General features: G+C 41.1%; 1 protein-coding gene across 4 annotated transcripts in view; it reads right to left on the bottom strand.

Moving 5' to 3' along the window:
• The window catches only part of ROR1 (receptor tyrosine kinase like orphan receptor 1), a 412,097-nt gene that overhangs the window by 13,347 nt on the left and 377,174 nt on the right, over positions 1-21,576 (bottom strand). For 3 of the 4 annotated variants that reach the window (XM_032629529.1, XM_032629549.1, XM_032629538.1), the window contains one exon: positions 6,340-6,551. In XM_032629529.1, coding sequence (XP_032485420.1) covers positions 6,340-6,551 — 212 coding nt within the window. Of the gene's footprint in view, positions 1-6,339; positions 6,552-20,864; positions 21,161-21,576 lie in introns of those variants that run through there. The other variant, XM_032629560.1, reaches the window with a different exon arrangement.

The following is a 21,576-nucleotide window of genomic DNA, read 5'->3' as shown; positions in this document are numbered from 1 at the left end:
ACCGCCCAAAATCAGGCTCAAACTAGTACCAACTTCAGAGGGTTACTGTAAAGACTGTATTGAGATAATGCATGTGAAGTACTTCAGCTTATTCATAATACTAATTCTCCCTAGAAGTAAAACTTCTAAAGACATAGTTGTAAGCTGATCTCTGTACTGGACAGTCCCCCAGTCTTCACTATCAGACCCTCTCTGTCCTGAGGGATTTTATCCAGGGTGTGAACAGGGTGTGGGGCGGAGGACTTATGCTCACTGGATGGGCACAGGAATACCAGAGCTATCTAAAGAGCTACCTCTATAATCTTTGCTCTAATTGCCTTGCCCTCACCCCAGTTAATGCTGTGCGTTGCTGAATCCTATAGCTTCCTCCCCAGCCCACAGTACCTGGTACACAGCATTTGGTGGTTGATTTAAAAGGTTTGTGATTGTTCATATCATCACTGTAACAAAAAAATAATAGTAACTTCTAGCTGTTGAGGACCTGTGAGGTGCCAGACACGCTATCTTGAAGTGTCAGAAACAGCTCATTTAGAATAGATTGGTGGCTGCTAGTGGTGGAGAGTGGGGAGGGAAGGGGTAGGCAAAACAGGTAAAGGAGTCAAAAGGTACGAACTTCCAGTTATAAAATAAGTAAGTTATGGGGAATGTGCAGCATGGCCAACATAGTTCGTAATACTGATTGTATATTTGAAAGTTGTTAAGAGAATAAATCTTAAGCCTTCTCGTCACAAGAAAAAAACTTTTGTAATGATGTATGTTGGCAGATGTTAGCTAGGCTTATTGTCGTGATCATTTTGCACTATATAAAAATACTGAATCATTATGTTATACACCCGAAACTAATGTAATGTGTGTGAATTATACTGCAATAAAAATACATTTAAAAATCTCTTTTAAGTACTATTTGTATCCTTGTTTTATAAATGAGAAAACAAAGATCTCATGGCCAGTAAACAATGGAGGCAAGATTTGTAATCATATCTCTCTGCCTCTAAATCCTTGATCTCTGAAGTATATTATACTACCTCTTAGAAATAAACTAAGAACAAATGTGGCTGGAAAGGTAACTTAGGCCCAGAGACTGTGGACTCCTATATACTGGGAGGAAGAATTTTATAACTTGAGATTTGGTCCTTCCAGATTGGGGAATCATTATGTCAAGTGGGAGCTAAAGCAATGCCAGAGGATGAAATCAGCATGAGAGAGAGAAAGAGGAAAGAGAACTGACAAACATCAGAGGAGGCTCCCATTTGGGGAGTTAAAAAGAAGAAGAGCTAGTGAAGAAAAGGGGAGGAGATAGTAGGAGAGCCAAGAGAAAGTGTTTCAACATGGTGGTTAAGAATATCGAATGCTCCAGAGAAATTAAAGAGGAGGAAGACTTGGGAAAGGCCATCGGATTAAATTACATCACTGGTGATTCCCCAGAGGCCATGTGAATAGAATGATAGCTCAGAAGCCTTGGAGACAATGGCTTTAAGGAGTGAGTGGAAAAGTTATTGAGGACGTTTTAGCACTAAGTGTAGTGACAGTGGATAAGAACAGGGATTTCAAAGGGGTGGCTTGACCACAGCAGGGATTTTTAGATGGAAGCATGTTGCTAGCAGAAGGGACAGGCCCAGGGAACATAATTGTCAGTACATTCAGCAATGGTTGAATACCTTGGCTGGAAAGGAAAAGGTGAGAGGAATAGCCTGGAAGTGGAGAAACAGAGAAGCGGGCAAGAGATGAGGGTTAGTTGAGAAATAAAATACAGCCACCAGTTTCAGAAAGCTATAGGCCAATTTTGCTTCCCCCCCAATCTTCCTTACATCAGCCAGGAGCTGCAGGAGTTTGACCCAAAGGCTTATTTAGGTTTCCTGACCCTCATTCTCAAATTCCTCCACCCTTAACCTCTTTGAGGGTCTAAATCCCACATAGGTGCGTCACATAGGGAAGGACAGAACTGGCTCACCCTGTGCTTGACGGAGAGGCTCTGCTCCCCTTCTAAGTCCCCAGGAGGCAAGCTCCACAGCTTCCCTCCCTCAGCAAGACTGCTCAGTGTTTCCGATGTGACAGCTTGGGGGGGGGGAGGGGTGGGGCGGGAGGCAGAGGGAAAGAATCGGAGAGATGGCAAGTTAGAGTTTCCAGGCTTCTTGGAGAAGGTTCATTTTCCACAGTACTTAAAAAAAAAAACCCTTACTCAGACTGTAAAATTTGTAATGCAAGATAGAAAAACCCTACGTAGTTCCTGCATCACCAGAGTACTGTCAGAAGATTTTAAAGATGGAAAAGATAGGAGATTAACTAATCCAACTGACTGGCTTGAAATCTTTTGCTGAGCAAAATAAAAGAAAAATAAACAAACCGTCCTTTGCATGAACACAGTCGACCTCTTTCTCTGAACAGCCGAGAAAATTGAGACACAGAGGGGCTAAGTGGCTACTCAGGGTCACAGGGCAGTTAGAGGTGGAGCCAGGGGAGCATCTCCATTTCCTGACTGTTCAAGGCTCAGACGTAAGATGCCTGTCTGGTCCATGGCTTCCTTTCCCCACAGGTCAGAAAGAGACTCATGTCTCCTCAAAAGTTTTAACTTCCAACTGTACCGTTCACCTCTCTGGGGACTCAAGCCAGATCCCGTCAGCCAGTCTGTCTGCAGCTGCCTATTGTCACCTCTGAAGGGTATGGATTTCTAATCTCCCAGAGGAGCCTCTTCTTAATACAAACACTTGAGGTTGGTGGGGCAGCAGGGGGTGGGGACGGTGGGTAAAATCAGCTCAGCAAGTGGAGAGAGATGGACAGAGATAGTTTAAACCCTGAAGGGCACATTCATTTGGATAAATAAGAATGAGGCCAGGGCAGACCAGCTTCTACCCTTCATTCCTTTTTCATCTCAACCTCCAAATATCCTTTTGATTTTACTCTGGTAGGGTGTTTTTTTTCCAAGACTTTTTTTGTTTTGTTTTTTTCTCTTTCTTTCTTATGTGTGTCCCTTCCTTTTAGCTTTTATAGGTATGGGTAATATTTATGTGTCAGTGACCTCTCAAAGCAGTCTTAGAGATTGACTGTTTACATTTGGGAATTTTCTTTAAGGTCTACAAAGTTCTTTGTGCTTTTTCCAGGAAAGGCACTCAGTAAGAACCAAAACAAACAGCTGAATAAGTCAAATTTGATTGGAGCCAAACTTCTTAGGAGGGTAAGAAAAAAAAGTTAGCATTTGTTTTTGTTGTTTCCTTTCCCCTCCTCAACCCAGTCACATATTCTTGAGCCATTCCTACTTCTAGTCTGATTCAGAATTGCTTGTGAGCTGTTTAAGGCTAAACTCTAAGCCCTGTGTTGGAGAAATCTTGACACTGGGAGATTTCGCAAGGCACATTTCGGAGACGGTCCAGAAATGATGAAAACAATGTTTTGCTTCACCAAGTCTTAGGAAAAATTTATCCCCGTATATTTTACATTTGTCTCCATGACCATGGAGGATGGAGGACTATTGTTGCTCTGGCCAAATTTCACATGTCCCTGGCAGGACCGGGGCTATGTAACTCAAGCTTACAACTGTTATCCAGGCCTCTTCAGGAGGTCTGTCAGAGCCAGGTGAATCCTGTGGTTAGTGTTCAGCCCAGACTGACAAATGGAGGGTCATATTTAATCATTTGCCTGCCCCCATAGCCCCTTCCCAGCATGATTTGTCCTGTGAAAAAGTTATCATGGCATGGGCAAGTTCAAGGGCTCTCCCTAGAGCTGAAAAATCTCTATTCACATTTTATCTCTTCCAACTACTAGCTCTTTGACCTTAGGCAAGTTACTTAACTGGTTTGGAGTCTCAGTTACCCTGGTTGTATGAGAGTGATAATAATACCTACCTTATATAATAGGTGTGAGGATTAAATGAGATAATGAATGTAAAAGCTCCTGGAATAGTTCCTGATGATGTGTATCATTCAGTATATATTAGTTTTCTCTATTTGTGCCACGGAGCCCTCTGAGATCTTTATTTGAAAGACAACATAAATCCAAAACACCGTGCCTGTTGGACATATCATGTGTTGCAAAATAAACCTCCACTTAGAATGGAACTGAATTGCAGATTGAGGCTGACCTACAACATGGGTAATTTTTCCGAATGGAAATGATTCTTCCTATAATTCCTGCCACAGCAACGAGGAGCCCACCTCCCCAGGATGGTGGCTGCAGCACAGTGACTACTAGAACCAAACTGATCTGGCCCTCTCTCCCACCCAGAGCTCCAGCATTTGTAAGGCTTCTCAGAACTTAATAACAGAAATGACAGGGAAAGATTCTCACAGAACAAAGACTATTGCACTAGAAATTTGAAGTCATGGGATATGTAAACGGTCAACTAGGTGTGACTACATGAATGTGCAATAATGTTAACCCTTCTATTTTCTCCTATTACATTTATAGGGATTAACCATGCTATTATGTAACACGCTGTAACGTATGTAAGTTGGCTAGCTAGCAGCTAGGATATCACGAGTTAAACCTCCACTGCCACCCATTCCCCAAGCCACCGAGTGAACTCAGTGGTTAAGAATCCACCTGCCAATGCAGGGGACACGGGTTTGAGCCCTGGTCCAGGAAGTTCCCATATGCCGCGGAGCAACGAAGTCCATGCATCACAACTACTGAGCCCACGTGCCACAACTACTGAGCCTGCGCTCTAGAGCCCGCGAGCCACAACTACTGAAGCCCGTGTGCCTAGAGCCCATGCTCCGCAAGAAGAGAAGCCACCGCAATGAGAAGCCCGCGCACCGCAACGAAGAGTAGCCCCTGCTCGCCACAATTAGAGAAAGCCCGCGCGCAGCAACGAAGACCCAACACAGCCAAAAATAAATAAATAAAATAAATAAATTAAAAAAAAAGAGAGAGAACAGTGGTGTTGCTTGGAACAGAATACTTAAAAAATGAGTTCTTTTAGCATTTAAGAAACCCCAAAACCTTACCAACAAGTATGACTTTGCAATAGAAAAATATTTTAAGACTTTTTAAATTAAAAAAAAAAATTCAACAGCAAAGCAAAATAAAATCAAACGAGGACTGTGTGTCAGGCCCAATTATGCTACTTTTTTTATTGGGTAAAAGGATTGATTTGAGTGTGAAGGCAATTTCTTTTCCTAAAATTGTATAAAAAGTGATGCATCTCCTCTTTATGAGGGTCAAAAGAATAATATGGTCACTAACCCACAGAGAAGATAAATATTTGTTGAATGAATGTTCCTATGGAGTTGGAACACAATGAAAAGGCAGGCTTCTGTGGATGCAAGAATCCTAAGTTATTTAAATGAAATCTCTTTCCCGAGAGGCCTGGGATTGGGGTGCTGGCTTTCCGGAGAGAAAGCCTCTGTTGTATTTCAGCCTCAAGATGTGTGTGCTCCATTTAAGGAAAGGGCCAGTGACCCTGGGTTCCTTGCCAGGACCCTGAGCAACCCAAATGTTGAAAGACGTTGAGGAAAAACTAAAGGAAGTGGATTGATTTAGCAAAGAGAGGAGAAGGCTAAGGTGGGCTATTATAAAACAGCATTCAAAGATTGTGGGAAGGACAACACTTCTCTTAAAATAGGTTTAAACCAAAGAGAAAGGGATTTAGGTTAGGCATGAAAAGGATTTTTTAAATTGTGGTAAAAAACACATAACGTAAAATTGACCATTTTTTTTTTTTTTTTTTTTTTTTTTTGCGGTATGCGGGCCTCTCACTGCCGTGGCCTCCCCCGCCGCGGAGCACAGGCTCCAGACGCGCAGGTTCAGCAGCCGTGGCTCACTGGCCCAGCCGCTCCGCGGCACGTGGGATCCTCCCGGACCGGGGCACGAACCCGCGTCCCCTGCATCGGCAGGCGGACTCCCAACCACTGCGCCACCAGGGAAGCCCAAAATTGACCATTTTAAGTGTACAGTACAGTAGTATTAATACCTGTGCACTGCTGTGCAAGCAAAAGGATTTTGTGAAAGTGAAGTTAGTAAACAATGTCTGATTTCTCTCTCTCTGTTCATCTCTTTCAGTTTGATTGGAAGAGAATGGAATTTCCTTCTTTAAAATGTGGAAAAATAGTCCACATTCTGAGTCCCCAGGGGCTGGAAGAGATGATCTCATAAGAATTCCTTCCAGCCCAAACTCTACGTAAGGTAGTGCTAGGACGGGTCCAGCACCGAATTGGTCACACTGATGAAAGTATACTCAAGCTGCCTTGGACAAAGTTAGAAATGCATGGCTATGCTGAAAATGAACTCTAGCACTGATAAAATTTCTGATTCTATATCATTTGATTTCTAAGCTTGGGTGGGTTATAAATGTTGCTTTAACTTGAAGTCTATAGAATAAGCGCAGCTCAGGACTGCTAGTTTTACCTTGGGCTTATACGCATTCAACATTGACATCTCCACGTTTTGACCTCTGACGTGTTTTGGCTGCCTCTGGACAGGCGGTGACGATGACTTCTGGTTATTGCGACAGACACAAATGAAGAAGAAGAGCAAAGCAATGGCCAGGGGGATGGCAACACTAGGCACCAGTATGTACAGGATTTCCATTTTATTCTTCTCCTTGGAATCCTTTGAATCTGGGTGTAGAAAATGGAAAACAGCAAAAGTTATACTAGTTCAAATCACATGGAATAATATTACATGGCAGAGCTTAAAATGTCCTCCTATTCTTCTATACACACAAACCTACTATGAGAAAAAAGAACCCTTGCTTATTACAATTTGTTTCCATCAAACCTTCAGTGTTGTTTATCAAAGTTGAAAAGTTTAAAGTTCAAACGTTTAAAAATTGCAGAGGGACACTGTGAAGACTTCGTGTGTGTGTGGGTCCCCCCTCTGATGTTGCCTCTCTTCAGCAGCAGACCTGCATTTCTCCAACACCTTAAAAGTTAAACGCCACATGGATGGACTGTATACATCTAAGAGCATTAACGTGGACCCCAGGGGTCTTCTTCCACTGGCTGCCAGCCCAAATCAAACACCGCAACGTGGTGTTCCAGAAATCATGCCCTTGTCTTGGCTGGCTTGGACAAAAAGGGCCAGTCCTGCATCTTCCAGAAGCAATATCACCAAAGAATCCTGGCCCAGGGTCCACAAAGCCACTGGCCTGAGAATATGGGGACCTGAACTCAGGGCCAGGTCAGTCTCTGATGAGCTGTATGACTTTGAACAAATCATTCACCTCTTTGTGTCTCAGTTTTTCTCATCCACAAAAGTGAAGTATCTGTTTGGGATGGTGTCTACAATTCCCTCTTGCACAGCATCACTGTATAACTTGACACTTTTTTGAAACCCAAGAATTCTTCTTAAATGGTTTCATATGAACTCAATAATTATGAGTGCTAACCCTCTGAAGTACATTTTTGAAATCTTATACATCCACTGTTACCATTGCTTGGAAAAGAATATAACATGTATAGAAGGACACAAGGACACATACTTTTCTTTTTTTTGGCTTGAGTCTGACCATTAAACTAAATACCCTGGGCATAGACTAAAATGAATGAATGATTTGACTGGTAAAACAATGCAAGCATTATGGGACAGTAATTAGAGGGGATGCATAATGACATGTCCTGATCACCAGTAACCTTATCAGTTATCTAGCTTTAAGAAAATCCAAAGTGTGAAAATTCAGATTGACACAAAATTCAGAGATGATTATTTACTTAAAAGAATTAACCATGCATCCATTCCCTCATCCCCCCATTTGTTTCAGTCAGTCAGTAAACAAACAGCTACTACTGCCAAGCACTCCACTAGGTACTGGGAATATAAAATGAATTAAGACACGTCCTTTGCCCTTAAGGACCTCGTGATCTGCTAAGGAAAACAGAGAAAAGGTAATTACAATATGCTATTGGAAATACTACAAGGGAAGTATGGATAGAGTGGTGAAGAGAGCCCAACAGTCCCTCTTCCCTGACACAGCATACAAAGTGGGGAGGTCAAAAGCTGCATACCCAGCAAAGCTTGGTAAGTGAGAATATACTTGTACATAGTCTTTACTCGCACAACACTTTCTTTGGGAACCTGTTCAGTGAGATATGGCAGTAATTAATCACACTCCCCACAGAAACAGACTCAACACAAGAAATTAGGAAGGGGCACCAAAACCTGGGTGCTGGGACTGTGATCTGTGGGTTAACCCTCAGAGGGGCTGGGGAAGGGTAAAATCTGCTGACTGAGTATAATAAAAATGATCGTTTTAATATTTCTTGAGTGTTTTCTACCAGCAGAAAATCATGTTAGCTGTTATTATTAATATGGGCTAAGCATTATTCTAAGCACTTTTCAAAACTCATTCATTTTATCCTTACAAGCAACCCCATGAGGTAGGCGTCATCCTCATCCCCATTTTTACAGGTGAGGAAGCTGAGGGGCAGAGTGGTTAATTTACTTGCCCAAGGACCTGCAGCTAGTAATTCAACGCTTGGATTCCTCTCCTGTTGGTCTTGCTTCACACCTCCTGTTCCAGCTACTACACTAGACCGCCAGTACTTTGAGAGTGGCTGTTGTTTTGCACCTATTTTCTCATGGTAGGATTTTTCTTGTTTCACACAGGTAGGAAGAATGAAGGAGGTCTGAAAGGTGGGGAATAACACAAAAGCTTTGCCAGGTACTCTGCTTTTGAACTCCCCGCTTTGTAGGCTGTGGCAGGTAGACATATAACCCAGGCATCTCTGGAGGCTACTCTAATCATTCTAGTCATTAGGAACTGGGTCTCGGGTGTTTTAGTAACAATTGTGTCTGCCTGTCTGTGGGTGGGTGGACAGATAGAGAGAGAGAGATTGCTATGTCTATATAGACAATGTAGCAGAATAAAGGAAGATTATGTTTTAGAGTGAGAAACCTCTGAAGAGTGCCTTTGACATTATCTATGTAACCTTGAGTAGGCACTTGGCCACTCTGAGCAAACTCATCTGTAAAATGGGATTATTTCATAGAACTGTTGTAAACCATAAGTGAAGTAACATAGAAACTATCTATTCTAGGACCTGTTACAACTCAATCACCCAATGTTTACCCCCCACCCTCAGAGTAGGAAAAGATTCAGGAAATAAAAGTTTGGGGCAGGAAATTCTAAATAACCTTAAGCAAGAGTCACCTCACTGACCTCCATCTCCTCAGTCATTCAAGGAGGATAATGGTACCTGCTCTGCCCATCTTGTTTAGTTCACGTGAGAGAGGATGTTCACAAAAGAACCTCGGAAAATCTAAAACTGCTGCATAGTTGTTGGATGTTATGCTTAGCGTTAACATTATAAAATACTTTCAAATTTCTCAGGACCCTAGGGGGGTAAGCTCTTCTTGTTATTCTTGGATTCTCAGTGAAATCATTATGAGGGTAAGATTACAAAAGAACGAGGCTAATTTAGTACGAATGCAATGCTAGTCATTTTTCAGGCCGACATTTTTAGCAACAAGAGAAAGTAGGGCTCTCACCTGTCTGGCAAACAAAGGAGTCTATTCTGTACTTAGTCCGTATCAGATTATTCACAGAACGCCTTTGACTGTAAACGGGAGGTCTGGGACAAATCCCCCTGTAGGTCTGCAGGAGAACAAACTTCAAGAAGCTAAATCCTTTAAACATCGTCAGACTTGGCTCCTTCTGATTACAGCGAGGATATGCAAAACTAGCACAATGTCTTCTTGCCAAGTGAAATAATCAAGCAGAACACTACGTGGTCATGTTGGAAGTGACAGAAAACAAATTCAGGCCTATTGTAAGTCTTACTGATGACATGCTTCCTTTCCCACACAGCTCTCTGCATTTGGCCAGAAGGGGAGTCGGTGTCTGGCTCAAAAAACTTCATATAAAAACATTTCATAGGGGCTTCCCTGGTGGTGCTGTGGTTAAGAATCCACCTGCCAATGCAGGGGACATGGGTTCGAGCCTTGGTCCGGGAAGATCCCACATGCTGCGGAGCAACTAAGCCCATGTGTCACAACTACTGAGCTCTAGAGCCCGTAAGCCACAACTACTAAGCCCACGTGCCACAACTACTGAAGCCCACGTGCCTAGAGCCTGTGTTCTGCAACGCAAGGCCACTGCAATGAGCAGCCCGCGCACTGCAATGAAGAGTAGCCCCTGCTCGCCGCAACTAAAGAAAGCCTGCGCGCAGCAACAAAGACCCAATGCATCCAAAAATAAATAAATTAATTAATTTTAAAAAATATTAAAACCCCCCAAAAAACAAAACATTCCACAGAACAACTAAACCTTACTCATGGAAAATTAGAAAACTAACATTTGACCAACTCCTTTTTAATATCCTAGCATTTTTATTCTTCATTTTAACCCAGCACTTTGGGTTATCTTGATTTCATAAACAGAGAAACTGAGGCTGAGAAAGGATAAATTTGCCAAAGCTAGGAAGTGGTGGAGTCAGGGCTGGAATGCGAGTCTGTCTTTGATGCCTCTGTGCTTTTTAAATTATATGGCTAATAAAAATTAAAATACTATATGGAATTGTTTTTCATCATTCTTCTTAAGATTCCAAGATTCCTTCTCAGTAAGGACTAATATCTAGTGGGAACTATACTATTAAGAAGAATCACATAAGAACAATGGACATTATTCTTACTATTCACTTTAAAGGGTAATGGACACTTCCGAGGCACTGCAAAGAAAATTGGCTGAAAATTAAAATGGGGAAGATTTTTAATACTTTGGAATAACTGTTTAAAAGTTAAATGCACATATTTAGTAACATCAAGTTAAATACTTGGGATTTTTGAAACGAACAATTTAGTCCAGACCACATGATTAATTTCCTTTTAAAAATCAACAATTTGGTATCACAGTTCACATCTGACATTCCTATTTTATTTTTACAATGATATTCAATACTTTGATTAGTAATTAAATATAATGGAGAAAAAATATTTCTTTCTTCTCCTGGGGCTTAAAGCAAGGTAAACACAATTTCTCATTCAAGAGGTACTTTTATGAAGTGAAACATATCTGGGATATTACTTTGAGTTAAAACACGAAAGTGCTCAGATCTTAAATCTGGCAAAGGTGGGAAGGAGTCTTATAGAACCTTAGAATTCAAATGAAATTAAACAAGTTGAATTATGATCTTGTCTGAAAAAAAATTAAAACCATAGAAAACAAACAGGAATAGCCACCATTTATTATCCGAAAACTACAATATAAGCAGGTCTGTGGCAGACAGGGGCTTGCATTGGTGATATTTAGGCGTATACCTGGAAGCCGAAGGAGAAACTGTGGTAATTAGGCCTTCAGTTGGCATGCTGGGTCCAGCCATTCGCTCTCTTGACTTGATAATGGAAATACTAAGTAGATGATCTATTGCCTTATGTATTCTCAAACGAATTCTTTAAGACTCTGAATAGCCCATATACAGTGATTAACATTTTTCTCTTTGGAAAATGTTTTAACCACATTAAGTTAGGGGCAGTAACTCATTTGTGAGCACTTGAGAAAAAATCTTAGCAACTAGAATCCACACGAGTTCACTAAAAGTTTCTTTAAATCTCAGGGCCTCAGTTTTCTCCTCTATAAAAGGAAAGAGTTGGGCTAAACTTTTCTTTTAAATCAAAAACAAATTTTTAATTATGGTAAAAAACACATAACAAAATTTACCACCCTAACCATTTTTTTTTTTTTTTTTTTGCGGTACGCGGGCCTCTCACTGTTGTGGCCTCTCCCGTTGCGGAGCACAGGCTCCGGACGCGCAGGCTCAGTGGCCATGGCTCACGGGCCCAGCCGCTCCGCGGCATGTGGGATCTTCCCCGACCAGGGCACGAACCCGTGTCCCCTGCATCGGCAGGCGGACTCTCAACCACTGAGCCACCAGGGAAGCCCCCATCCTAACCATTTTTAAGTGTACATTTCAGTAGTGTGAAGTATAGTCACACTGTTGTACAGAAGGTCTCCAGAACTTTTTCATTTTGCAAAACTGAAACTCCATACTCATTGAACAGCAACTCTCCATTTCCCCCTCCGCCAATACCCTGGCAACCACCATTCAACTTATTGTTTCCAGGAATTTGACTACTTTAGATACTTCATATAAGTGGAATCATAGTATTTGTCTTTTTGTTGGCTTGTTTCACTCAGTATAATCTCAAGGTTCATCCATGTTGTTACATGTGACAAGACTTCCTTCTTTTTTAAGGCTGAATAATGCTCCATTGTATGTGTACACCACATTTTTTTCAATCCATTCGTCCACTGGTAGGCATGTGGCTTGCTTCCTACTCTCGGCTATTGTGAATAATGCTGCAATGAACATGGGTGTGCAAATATCTTTTTGAGATCCTGCTTTCAGTTCTTTTAGTTGTATACCCAGAAGTGGGATTGCTGGATCATATGGTAATTCTATTTTTTACTCTTGGAGAAATATCCATACTGTTTTCTATAGTAGCTACAGCATTTTGGCTTCCTACCTACAGTGCAAAATGGTTCTAATTTCTCCACATCTTTGCTAACATTTGCTATGTTCTATTTTTTGATAGTGGCCATCTTAATGGGTACGAGGTGAGATCTTATTGTAGCTTTGATTTCTTTAATTACTTTAATCTTTATAAGTGATGTTGAGCATATCCTTATATGCTTGTTGTCCATTTGTATATCGTCTTTGGAGGAATGTCTATTTAAGTCCTTTGCCCACTTTTTAGTTGAGCTAATTTTTTAAGTTCCAAAATCCAATAAGTTTTATAAAATTAAATGTCTTTCATCTTTGATAGGATTATTTTGGAGTGGTAGACCAAGCACAGTTAAACTTTAGCAAAGCATTTGATCAGGTGATGCATGATATCCTTATGGACAAAAGATGGAGGGCTAGATAATAATATCAATAGATGGTTTTGTACTTCACCACATGGCTGTACTCAGCAAAACAACATCAAATTATAGAAGGCTGTCCTTGAGAGAACCTTCCTGTTCAACATTGTCATCAACTACTTGATGGTGATATGCTTATCAAATTTGAAAATGGCCTGAATCTAGGGAAGATACCTAATTGACTATAGAAATAAAATTTTAGAGATTCATACACAACAGGCTAAAATAATGACCCTTAAACCAACAGTTGAAATTTTACAAATAAATATGATAGCTTGGAATTAGGTTAAAGACCTTGCTTAGAGAAGTCCATGATTCAGCAAATCTACTAAATAATTTTGGAGGTAACCAAATTAAAGACAAATGAACAAACAAAAGAAGACTAATAAGTTTTAGTGAAGACTTGAAGGCTCAGTTGGACCCAACAACAGCATGATGAAATTGATCAAAAATTTTTCATAGATGGCATTATAGCAACGAAACACCCTTCACTGGCAGGACTGAGTCATGGTCAAGAATATCATGGTCCTCTTCTGGTCGGTTCTGGTTAAAAGACATCAAAAGTTTTCTACTCTAAGAGTCATGTTTTTAAGAAGGACTTTGAAGGAGCAGGAAACATCCAGGGGAGGAAGAGGATGGGGAAGGAAAGGTGGGAAGAGCTACATGCTCTTTAGACCAAAGAAAAAAATCGAAGAAGGATGCAATAGATGTCTTCACATTTGGATGAGAAATGACACAAGAGGTTAAAAACCAGATGTAGTAAATACACTTGTTCCTTACTAGGCTTCCCCCCCGCCCCCACCCCAGTTTGAATTAGTGGCTCACATTTTTTAAAAAAATTCAGGAGATTTCACATACGAGTTTTAGTTTCTGGCATACAAAGGCAGATTTTGAGCGGGGGGAGCCACCCCATAATCACTTTGGTGTAGAGAGATATCCCTGTCTCTGGAGGTCTCTGGCATGTTCAAGCAGAGGCTGGTTGACTTCTACGTTCCTCTCAAGATTCTCTGATCTTATAAACTGAGTTGACTGACATACCTTATTTAGACCCCTACTGAACTTCGGACTCTCTTACGAAGCAATTGTTTTCAAGCCAGTGATGAATATTTTCCCTGCGTGTCCTCTGGTCCAGTCTTAGTCCTTTTCTATCCAGCTCTATGCTGAGGCTGACCTCTATGTACAGGAGTAATGGACTCTGGCTTCCAGTTATGTCCAACTGATAGGAGGCATTGGTATGATAAGAAGAACCCCAGGGCAAGAAGAGAGAGTAGGGTTGGTGTGTTCCGCATCCCTCCACCAAAGGCCACAGCACACACTGGACAGCCCTCTCTTCAGCCTCAGCTGTACTCTATGGGGAGGGGTAACCGATCATTCCCTTGATTCTCCAGGCCTAGAATGGTAATGCTTCTCACTCCTGCTAGCCCCAGGTCCTGTACCTCATTGGTTTACCCCAACTCTGCCAACACCTTTAAAAACAATCTCTTTATAAAATTCTTAAGTCTATTTGCCTGTGCCTTTTGTTTCCTGCCAGAATCTTGACTGATGCGAAGCCAATAACAACAATCATTGTGGTGTTATAGCAGAATTCTGTCACCAAAAGTCCAAGATGACGAGCAGCATTTCCTGTTGGCGTGGTACTGGGCCCGAAGGGTTAAGGGCTTCCAAAAGCTTATTACTAGAGTAGCTGACACACTGCGTAAATGACTCAATGCATACTGGGGACAATAAAAAAACTTTTGAGAGAAAATTATTTCCTGGTGAAAAATGTTTATAGAATATGACTCAGTTATAAGTTTTCGGTAACTATTGTTCTTTACTTTGTCGAAAATATATAAAGACTGGAGACCAAAGTACATCTTGAAAATCTCTGTAGCACAAAAATAACTCTTCCGGAAAACTTCAGACTATACAAAGCAGTACCCTATTCCTTCCTCCTACCTCCTCCCCCCTGCTCCCCACCATCCAATTCACTGTAATGTTCAATTTTGGTTTGAAGAAATGGCTGAAAGACAAATTGCCTTACAACAGGTCTTCTGTGAAATATGGGAGAAGGCTGCTGACAGAGTGAGTTAAAAACTGCAATGTTCGCAATCTGGAAAGCATCTGCCTTGCCCCAAACTGTAAACCACCACGTTGGAGAAAATGGTTTGTGACAAAGCAGAACCCAGGGCGGGTGTTTGTAAGATTATGGGACAAGTCAGGGCTATTCAGGCACAGAACTGGGCAACGTGCCCTTTGGCAAACCGTTGCAAGGCAAGGACTTAAAAGGAAATACAAAAGCAACAGGCCAGGTATGAAAACTCCAAATTGAGCCAAATGGTTCACTACTTTCTTATCAATGGGTACTCTTCAGTGAAGCTGGTTTAGGTGTAAAAACAACACAGTAAGTCCCCTACATACGAACGTGTTCCGTTCTGAGAGCACGTTCGTAAGTCCAATTTGTACGTAAGTCCAACAAAGTTAGCTTAGGTACCGAACTAACACAATCGGCTATATAGTACCGTACTGTAATAGGTTTATAATACTTTTCACACAAATAATATATTAAAAACAAACACAGAAAATAAAGAGAACATTTTTAATCTTACAGCACAGTACCTTGAGAAGTACAGTAGCACAGTACAACAGCCGGCATCCAGGGGCTGGCATCGAGTGAACAGACAAGAAGAATTACTGACTGGAGGAGGGAGAGGAGGTGGGAGATGGTAGAGCTGAAGGATCGTCAGCAATAGGAGACGGAGGGCAAGCTGCAAGTTCACTCACGCCTGACGCTGATGGAACGTGAGTTTGCATCTTTGAAAGTTCGCAACCTGAAGGTTCGTATGTAAGGGACTTAGATTCTACTGCTGTTTGGAAGTTCTAGTTGTTTGGTAGATGGAGAAACCTTTAATTAGAGGTGAATCGGACATGCTGACCTGGCTAGTGGAAGAACTGTGGCTCAGGACTTATCTAGAGTGAAATAAAGGGCCAAGGTTTGAATATGAAAACATGAATGTAATCAAGGTTCCGCCTCCCCATACAATTCAAGAAAGAAACAAATGGGGGATCTCAATTAGCTGGGGAGACAGACAGAATATAAGCTATGTGGTAGAATACGGACAAGGGCAAATGGCTAGGTCATTGCAAAAGGAGCTCCCAAAGAAACATATTTCCCACAGTTCTCCACTCAGGGCTGCACAGAAAAGCAATGATAAGGGCTACAGTGAAGCTGTGAAGCTGGGAGTTGTGCCTAGGTGCCAGCTGGAAAGACCAGAGGCAAATGTTTCTTTTTCAACTTTGTTTCCACCCAGCCCACAGCATTTGGCTTGGAAGGTGGCCACAGTGACTAGAGGTGAGAGCGTAGTGAATGAAGGTTTGCAGGCAGGATCTCACAGAAGATGGCCAACTCTGAGGACTGGGGACCTGGGGCTGCCAGGAAGGGAGGAGATCTAGGGCTTAATGGGAAAAGGACAAACGCTGTGAGGCCTGGGTGGAGCTGCCGGGGGACCTAGTCCCTATCAGGCTGAGGCTAAGTAGAGCACCCTGGGGTCTCAGAGTAGATGTCTTGTGGCTGGGGGCTCCATTCCTGCATCTGTGCAGCTTCAGATAAGAAAATCAAAGACCTAGAGAGCTCATAAGGATCAAAGGGAAGAGGAAAATTATAAAGGAATGTTTATTCCTCTGAATAAGCTAGAATGTGTCCTTTAAGTAGTTGTAGCATGGTGGACAGAGGCTGGACCTTGAGTCCCGTGGATCTGATCTTGGCTTTAGTAAAAATAACATTGACTCAGTTTCTCCATCAGTAAAATGGAGGAGATACCTTTAACATGTGGTTATTATGAGGGTTAACTCAGCACATTTTATTGAGCATCAGCTAAGTCGTAGGCCAGATGCTGCTGTAAAGAACTTAGCACAGTGTTCAACCAACAGCAGACATCATGGCACAAACAGAAAAGCACATAACAGCACACATTAACGCTGCGAACTGTAAGACAGTGCTTAATGTGATTTGTATTCTTTTTCATCTGATTCTTCCGCTAGATTGTAAGCTACACGAGGGCGTGGCTTGTTAGCAAAATCTGAAGTGTAGTAGAAGTTCAACACATATTGGTTTTAGTAAGTGAATGAATAAATAATAACCATTCTAATTGCTGGATGCCTGGGATAGGAAAGAAAAAACAGGGAACATGAGAGGTCAAGTCTGGCTCAAACTATCTTTTGTTCTTTAGCTTTTCCCAGGCACTGCCTGGGCACACGCACACAGCCCTCGCTGAGCCAATTCCCAGAATTCACAGCAGACATACTTGGTTGTGTTTAATTTTATGTTCTGTCTTAGAGTAAAAGTTCACAGATAAAACAATCTGGGGCAGACTGTTCTCAAGTGCCTTTATTCTAGAAAGTACAACAAATGCTCACATTCTGCATTTAATTAGGTCTATACTTCTTTTAGCCTTACTTAGTTGAAATGAAAACAAAAGATATCAGTAGGAAAATGAGAAACCCCGTGGAGATTTTGAAACCTCCTTAACTTTGACTTAACAAAGAATGCAGGAACATTCCCATGAGACTCCATCCCATTTGAGAGGAAGGAGGAAAATAACTCATTTCAGATATGCCCCACAGCTTACACCTCATTATAAGATGCAAACTTATCCTATCTCTATCAGTCTATTTATCATCTATCAATCCATCCATCTACCTACCTACTTGTATACATAAACACACAAATACTCACACACATATATAAATCATAGAATTTACAAGACTGGCTATAGCTCTGAGTCCTGGGTCTACTTCTTATTAACCATGCGGCCTTGGACAAGTTATTTAACCTATGTCTCATTTTCCTCTTCTTGGGTAGAATAAAACTCAACTCATACAGTTATAGAACTATTATATATGAGACAATGCATAAAAAACTCTTCGCATAGTGGTTTTTTGTAAGCACTCAGTAAATGTTAACTGTTGTTTAATATTGTTATTCTATAGTCTAAATTGTATAATTTATACAGTATATACAATATGCTATATTCTATAGTCTAAATTGTATAATTCTTATTCAGTCTCAGCGTTCCCCAAACCTGGCACTACTGGCGTTCTGGGCTGGATAATTCTTTGTGAGGGCTGTTCCGTGCACTCTGGGATGTTTAGCAGCATCCCTGGCCTCTACACGATAGATGCCAGTAGCATCCCCCAACCCCACCCAGCTGCGATGACCAAAATATCTCTAGATATTGCCAAATGCACCCTGGAAGGCAAAACTTTCCCTGTTTGAGAACCACTGGTACAGAACAAACAGCAGTGAGTGGCCCTAGGGATAGGAGACTTGGTTTCTGTTAACTAACTTGTGTTCTTGGGTCAGTCCTACCACTTCCCTGGGCCTTGGTTGTCTCATATGTTAAAGTAGGGCAGGAAATTCCTGCTTTATCTTTTATGATTTTTGTAAGGATGAAATGGGAAAAAAATCAAACGCTCTAATGAAATGTTATAAAAGTAGGATTCTACGGGCTTCCCTGGTGGCGCAGTGGTTGAGAGTCCGCCTGCCGATGCAGGGGACGTGGGTTCGTGCCCCGGTCTGGGAGGATCCCACGTGCCGCGGAGCCACTGGGCCCGTGAGCCGTGGCCGCTGAGCCTGCGTGTCCAGAGCCTGTGCTCCACAACGGGAGAGGCCACAGCAGTGAGAGGCCCATGTACCACAAAAAAAAAAAAAAAAAGTAGGATTCTAGTATGATTATTTTGTTAGAGGTGGGCTATGAAGGGGCAATTACAAGAAAGCTTGCCTTGGAGCAACAGTTGATGCCGACCTGCTCTCTTTATTTCATACCCTGGGGAGCCGCTGGCCTCTCAGCAGCTTCTTATTGATCACATGTCAAGGATTCCCTGTTCCTTTAATGGATGTATTTGTGGTTTGGCCTGAAGAATTCAAAAGGAACTGTTTTCTTTCCAAATGAAATGAAAATTTCTTTTTAAAAAAAGTATTATTGTAAGTGGTGAAAACTGGCTTGTTATCTGCAGATTTAACTTTCATCTAAATTTATCCCTCATATGACTAGAATTAACCAGTCCTCAGAATTATGCAGATTGATATTCAAAAAGAAATATCTTAGGGTTTCCAACATCACTGTACTGATTAATACAATAATAATATACTGAACAATACTACGATGGAATTCTTCATCAGCAAGGGAACATGTTTAGTTGTTGTATCATGTTACGGGACTCAGTATACTGAAATCCAGAGGTTGACCCTATTGTCACTCTTTTATTTATTTCTGAAAAATCTTTAAATGGGGAACAGCAGAGTGTCTGGGGAAAGAGTGCAAGCTTTGAGTTTGGTCAGAGCTATGTGCAAGTAGACGAGGGTTCAAGGTCCAATCCCATGAGTTGTCTCATTTAGACTAGTCCTTTAACCCTTCTGAACTTTGGTGGAATATGTTAATAACATCTATCCCATAGCGTGGTGATGAGTTTTAAATGGAGATGAAGATGTAAAGTACAAAGCACCGTGCAGGCACATGGTAGGTAATATAGGTGGTCGTTTTTTCTGTGTCCACAGTCTGAAAGACTGTTCAAGGGTTTCTTTCATCTTTTGGAGAGTGTGTTTGTCTGACTGCTTTAGGAACACCGTTGAAATGGAAAGCAATACATTTTTTAGGTATCATTTCGAATGTTGACTTAAACTAATTGTAATAAAGCTTGAATCTGATTATCAACAAATCTTCCAGTTTATGAGCAAATTATCTCCCTACTTCTTTATTTTTATATTATTTTTAAAAATTGTTTTCAAGCATAGTTGATTTACAATGTGTTAATTTCTGCTCTATAGCAAAGTGACTCGGATATACATATCTTGGTATACATTCTTTTTCATAGGGTATTGAATATAGTTCCCGATGCTACAGAGTAGGACCTTGTTGTTTATCCAACCCTATGTATACTAGTTTGCATCTGCTAATCCCAAACTCCCAGTTCTTCCGTCCCCCCTCCCCCTCCCCCCGGCAACCACAAGTATGTTCCCTGTGTCTGATTATCTCCCTACTTCTGACGAGGATTATAGTTGGAAATTAAGGGTCAGAAGTCACCTAAAGGACAACGGTGTTCACCCAGAGTCGAGTAAACAATGTGTTTCTTCCTTAAAATAATTCATTTGGTTTCCTTAAGGACATACATCAGTCTCCCGAGATAGCACAGTGAAGTAGCAGGAAGATGAGTTTGGAGTCAGACTAGCGGGGTGACTCTGTTGCTCTCTGAGCCTCTGTTTCTTCCTTGGCAGCATAAAGTTAAGAATACCTGTCACAACGTGAGGGTATTCTTAACCCTCTTAACCCCCTTATCGTAAATAAAGCCTCTGAAACTCTAAGAATGACGCCTGGCACAAGGGAGATGCTCAGTAAGTATTGCTTTTATACCTGGCTCTCTTGCAAATCTTCACACTTACCTGGTGTAGGAGAAGGGATGAGGCAACTAAGTAAATGATTATAAATCTACATTTTATTTTATTCCTTTCCTATTAATTAATTTCCTATTAATATAGCATGTGGGAAAAGTCATAAATTTTAGGTGCAAACCATTTAAAAAATACAGGATAATTTGCTTTGATGTTTCCAATGGTGGCTCTGGAAGAGTTAACTTCATAATTTGTTCTTTATGCTGCATATGAAGGCATTTTAAAGCCCAGCGACACAAAAAGGGTCTGCTTACCTCTTTCTCAAACTGAGTATGTTTAACCATTTATAAAATCATTTTGCAGGAAAAGATACCGTGGTAACAGGTAACATGTAAGAATGAAACTGTAGTATAATAGTTTCCCAAATTTTTATCACTAAGGGTTCTTTTAATATTTTTATTACTTTTTCCCAATGACCTCTGTAGTATGTTTTAGCTTCCTCTTCTTTACTCCACAGCATTTGTGCTAACTTCTACTATATCACACACACTGCATTGCGATTGTAACATGAATCGTATTTTCTTCCTTTTTCACACTCCTGACTCCATAGTGGGCTCAAACAATATTTGCTAAACTGAGAGTAAGCATTCCTCTATATGTGAAGACTACATACTAATTATAATAAATTCCTCTTTATATATTGACTATATAATAGTTACATTAGAAAATATTTATTAAACATTTATTATCTTCCAGACATTGTAGAGTTTTCCAGATATCAACTCATTTATTCTCTCAATAAACCCTGGATGTATATCATTATTAGCTCCATTTTACTTGGTGTGGCTTTCCTGTGACATCCTGACTCTCCCACTATGCCTGGGAAACCCAGGTGACATTATCAGTAGAACTAGGATAAGGAAGTTGAATCAGTTCCAAAAAAGTCTGAGACTCCAGGTATCAGCAGCATTTCCATTCTCTTTCTCCTACCTTCCAAACATTTTCTAGAAAAAGGAACAAACTGATTCAGAAACTTCATTTTCTTTCTATACTTCTGCAGTATAAAAGGATGAGACGAAGGACACAGTTTATCCACAGGTTGCCTTGGATCACTGAGTAATGGCTATAGATTCATCCTCCCTTGTGGGTGTTCTCAAGGACACAGGGAAAACAATTCTCTTTCTGCTTCCAATACACCTGTTGTGCTAAAAAAGGTACACCTGGACACAGACCATCGTGGGTAACACACTTCACTACATGAATGATGGTGATAAGAGAGAGACGGTGCCTGTTATACTCACTAACACAATGGCTGCAGGGATAAAAGCAGTTTCCTCCTTGAGAGTGTGCTTTGGTACCCTAAAACGTGTTTTATGTCAAAGCAGCAAGGTTTATCTATCCTAGAAACAGACGGAGATCA

Source organism: Phocoena sinus, chromosome 1 (assembly GCF_008692025.1).
Source record: "Phocoena sinus isolate mPhoSin1 chromosome 1, mPhoSin1.pri, whole genome shotgun sequence".
Lineage (NCBI taxonomy): Eukaryota > Metazoa > Chordata > Mammalia > Artiodactyla > Phocoenidae > Phocoena > Phocoena sinus.
The sequence above is the reverse complement of the archived record's forward strand: the minus strand, read 5'-3'. Positions and strand labels throughout refer to the sequence as shown.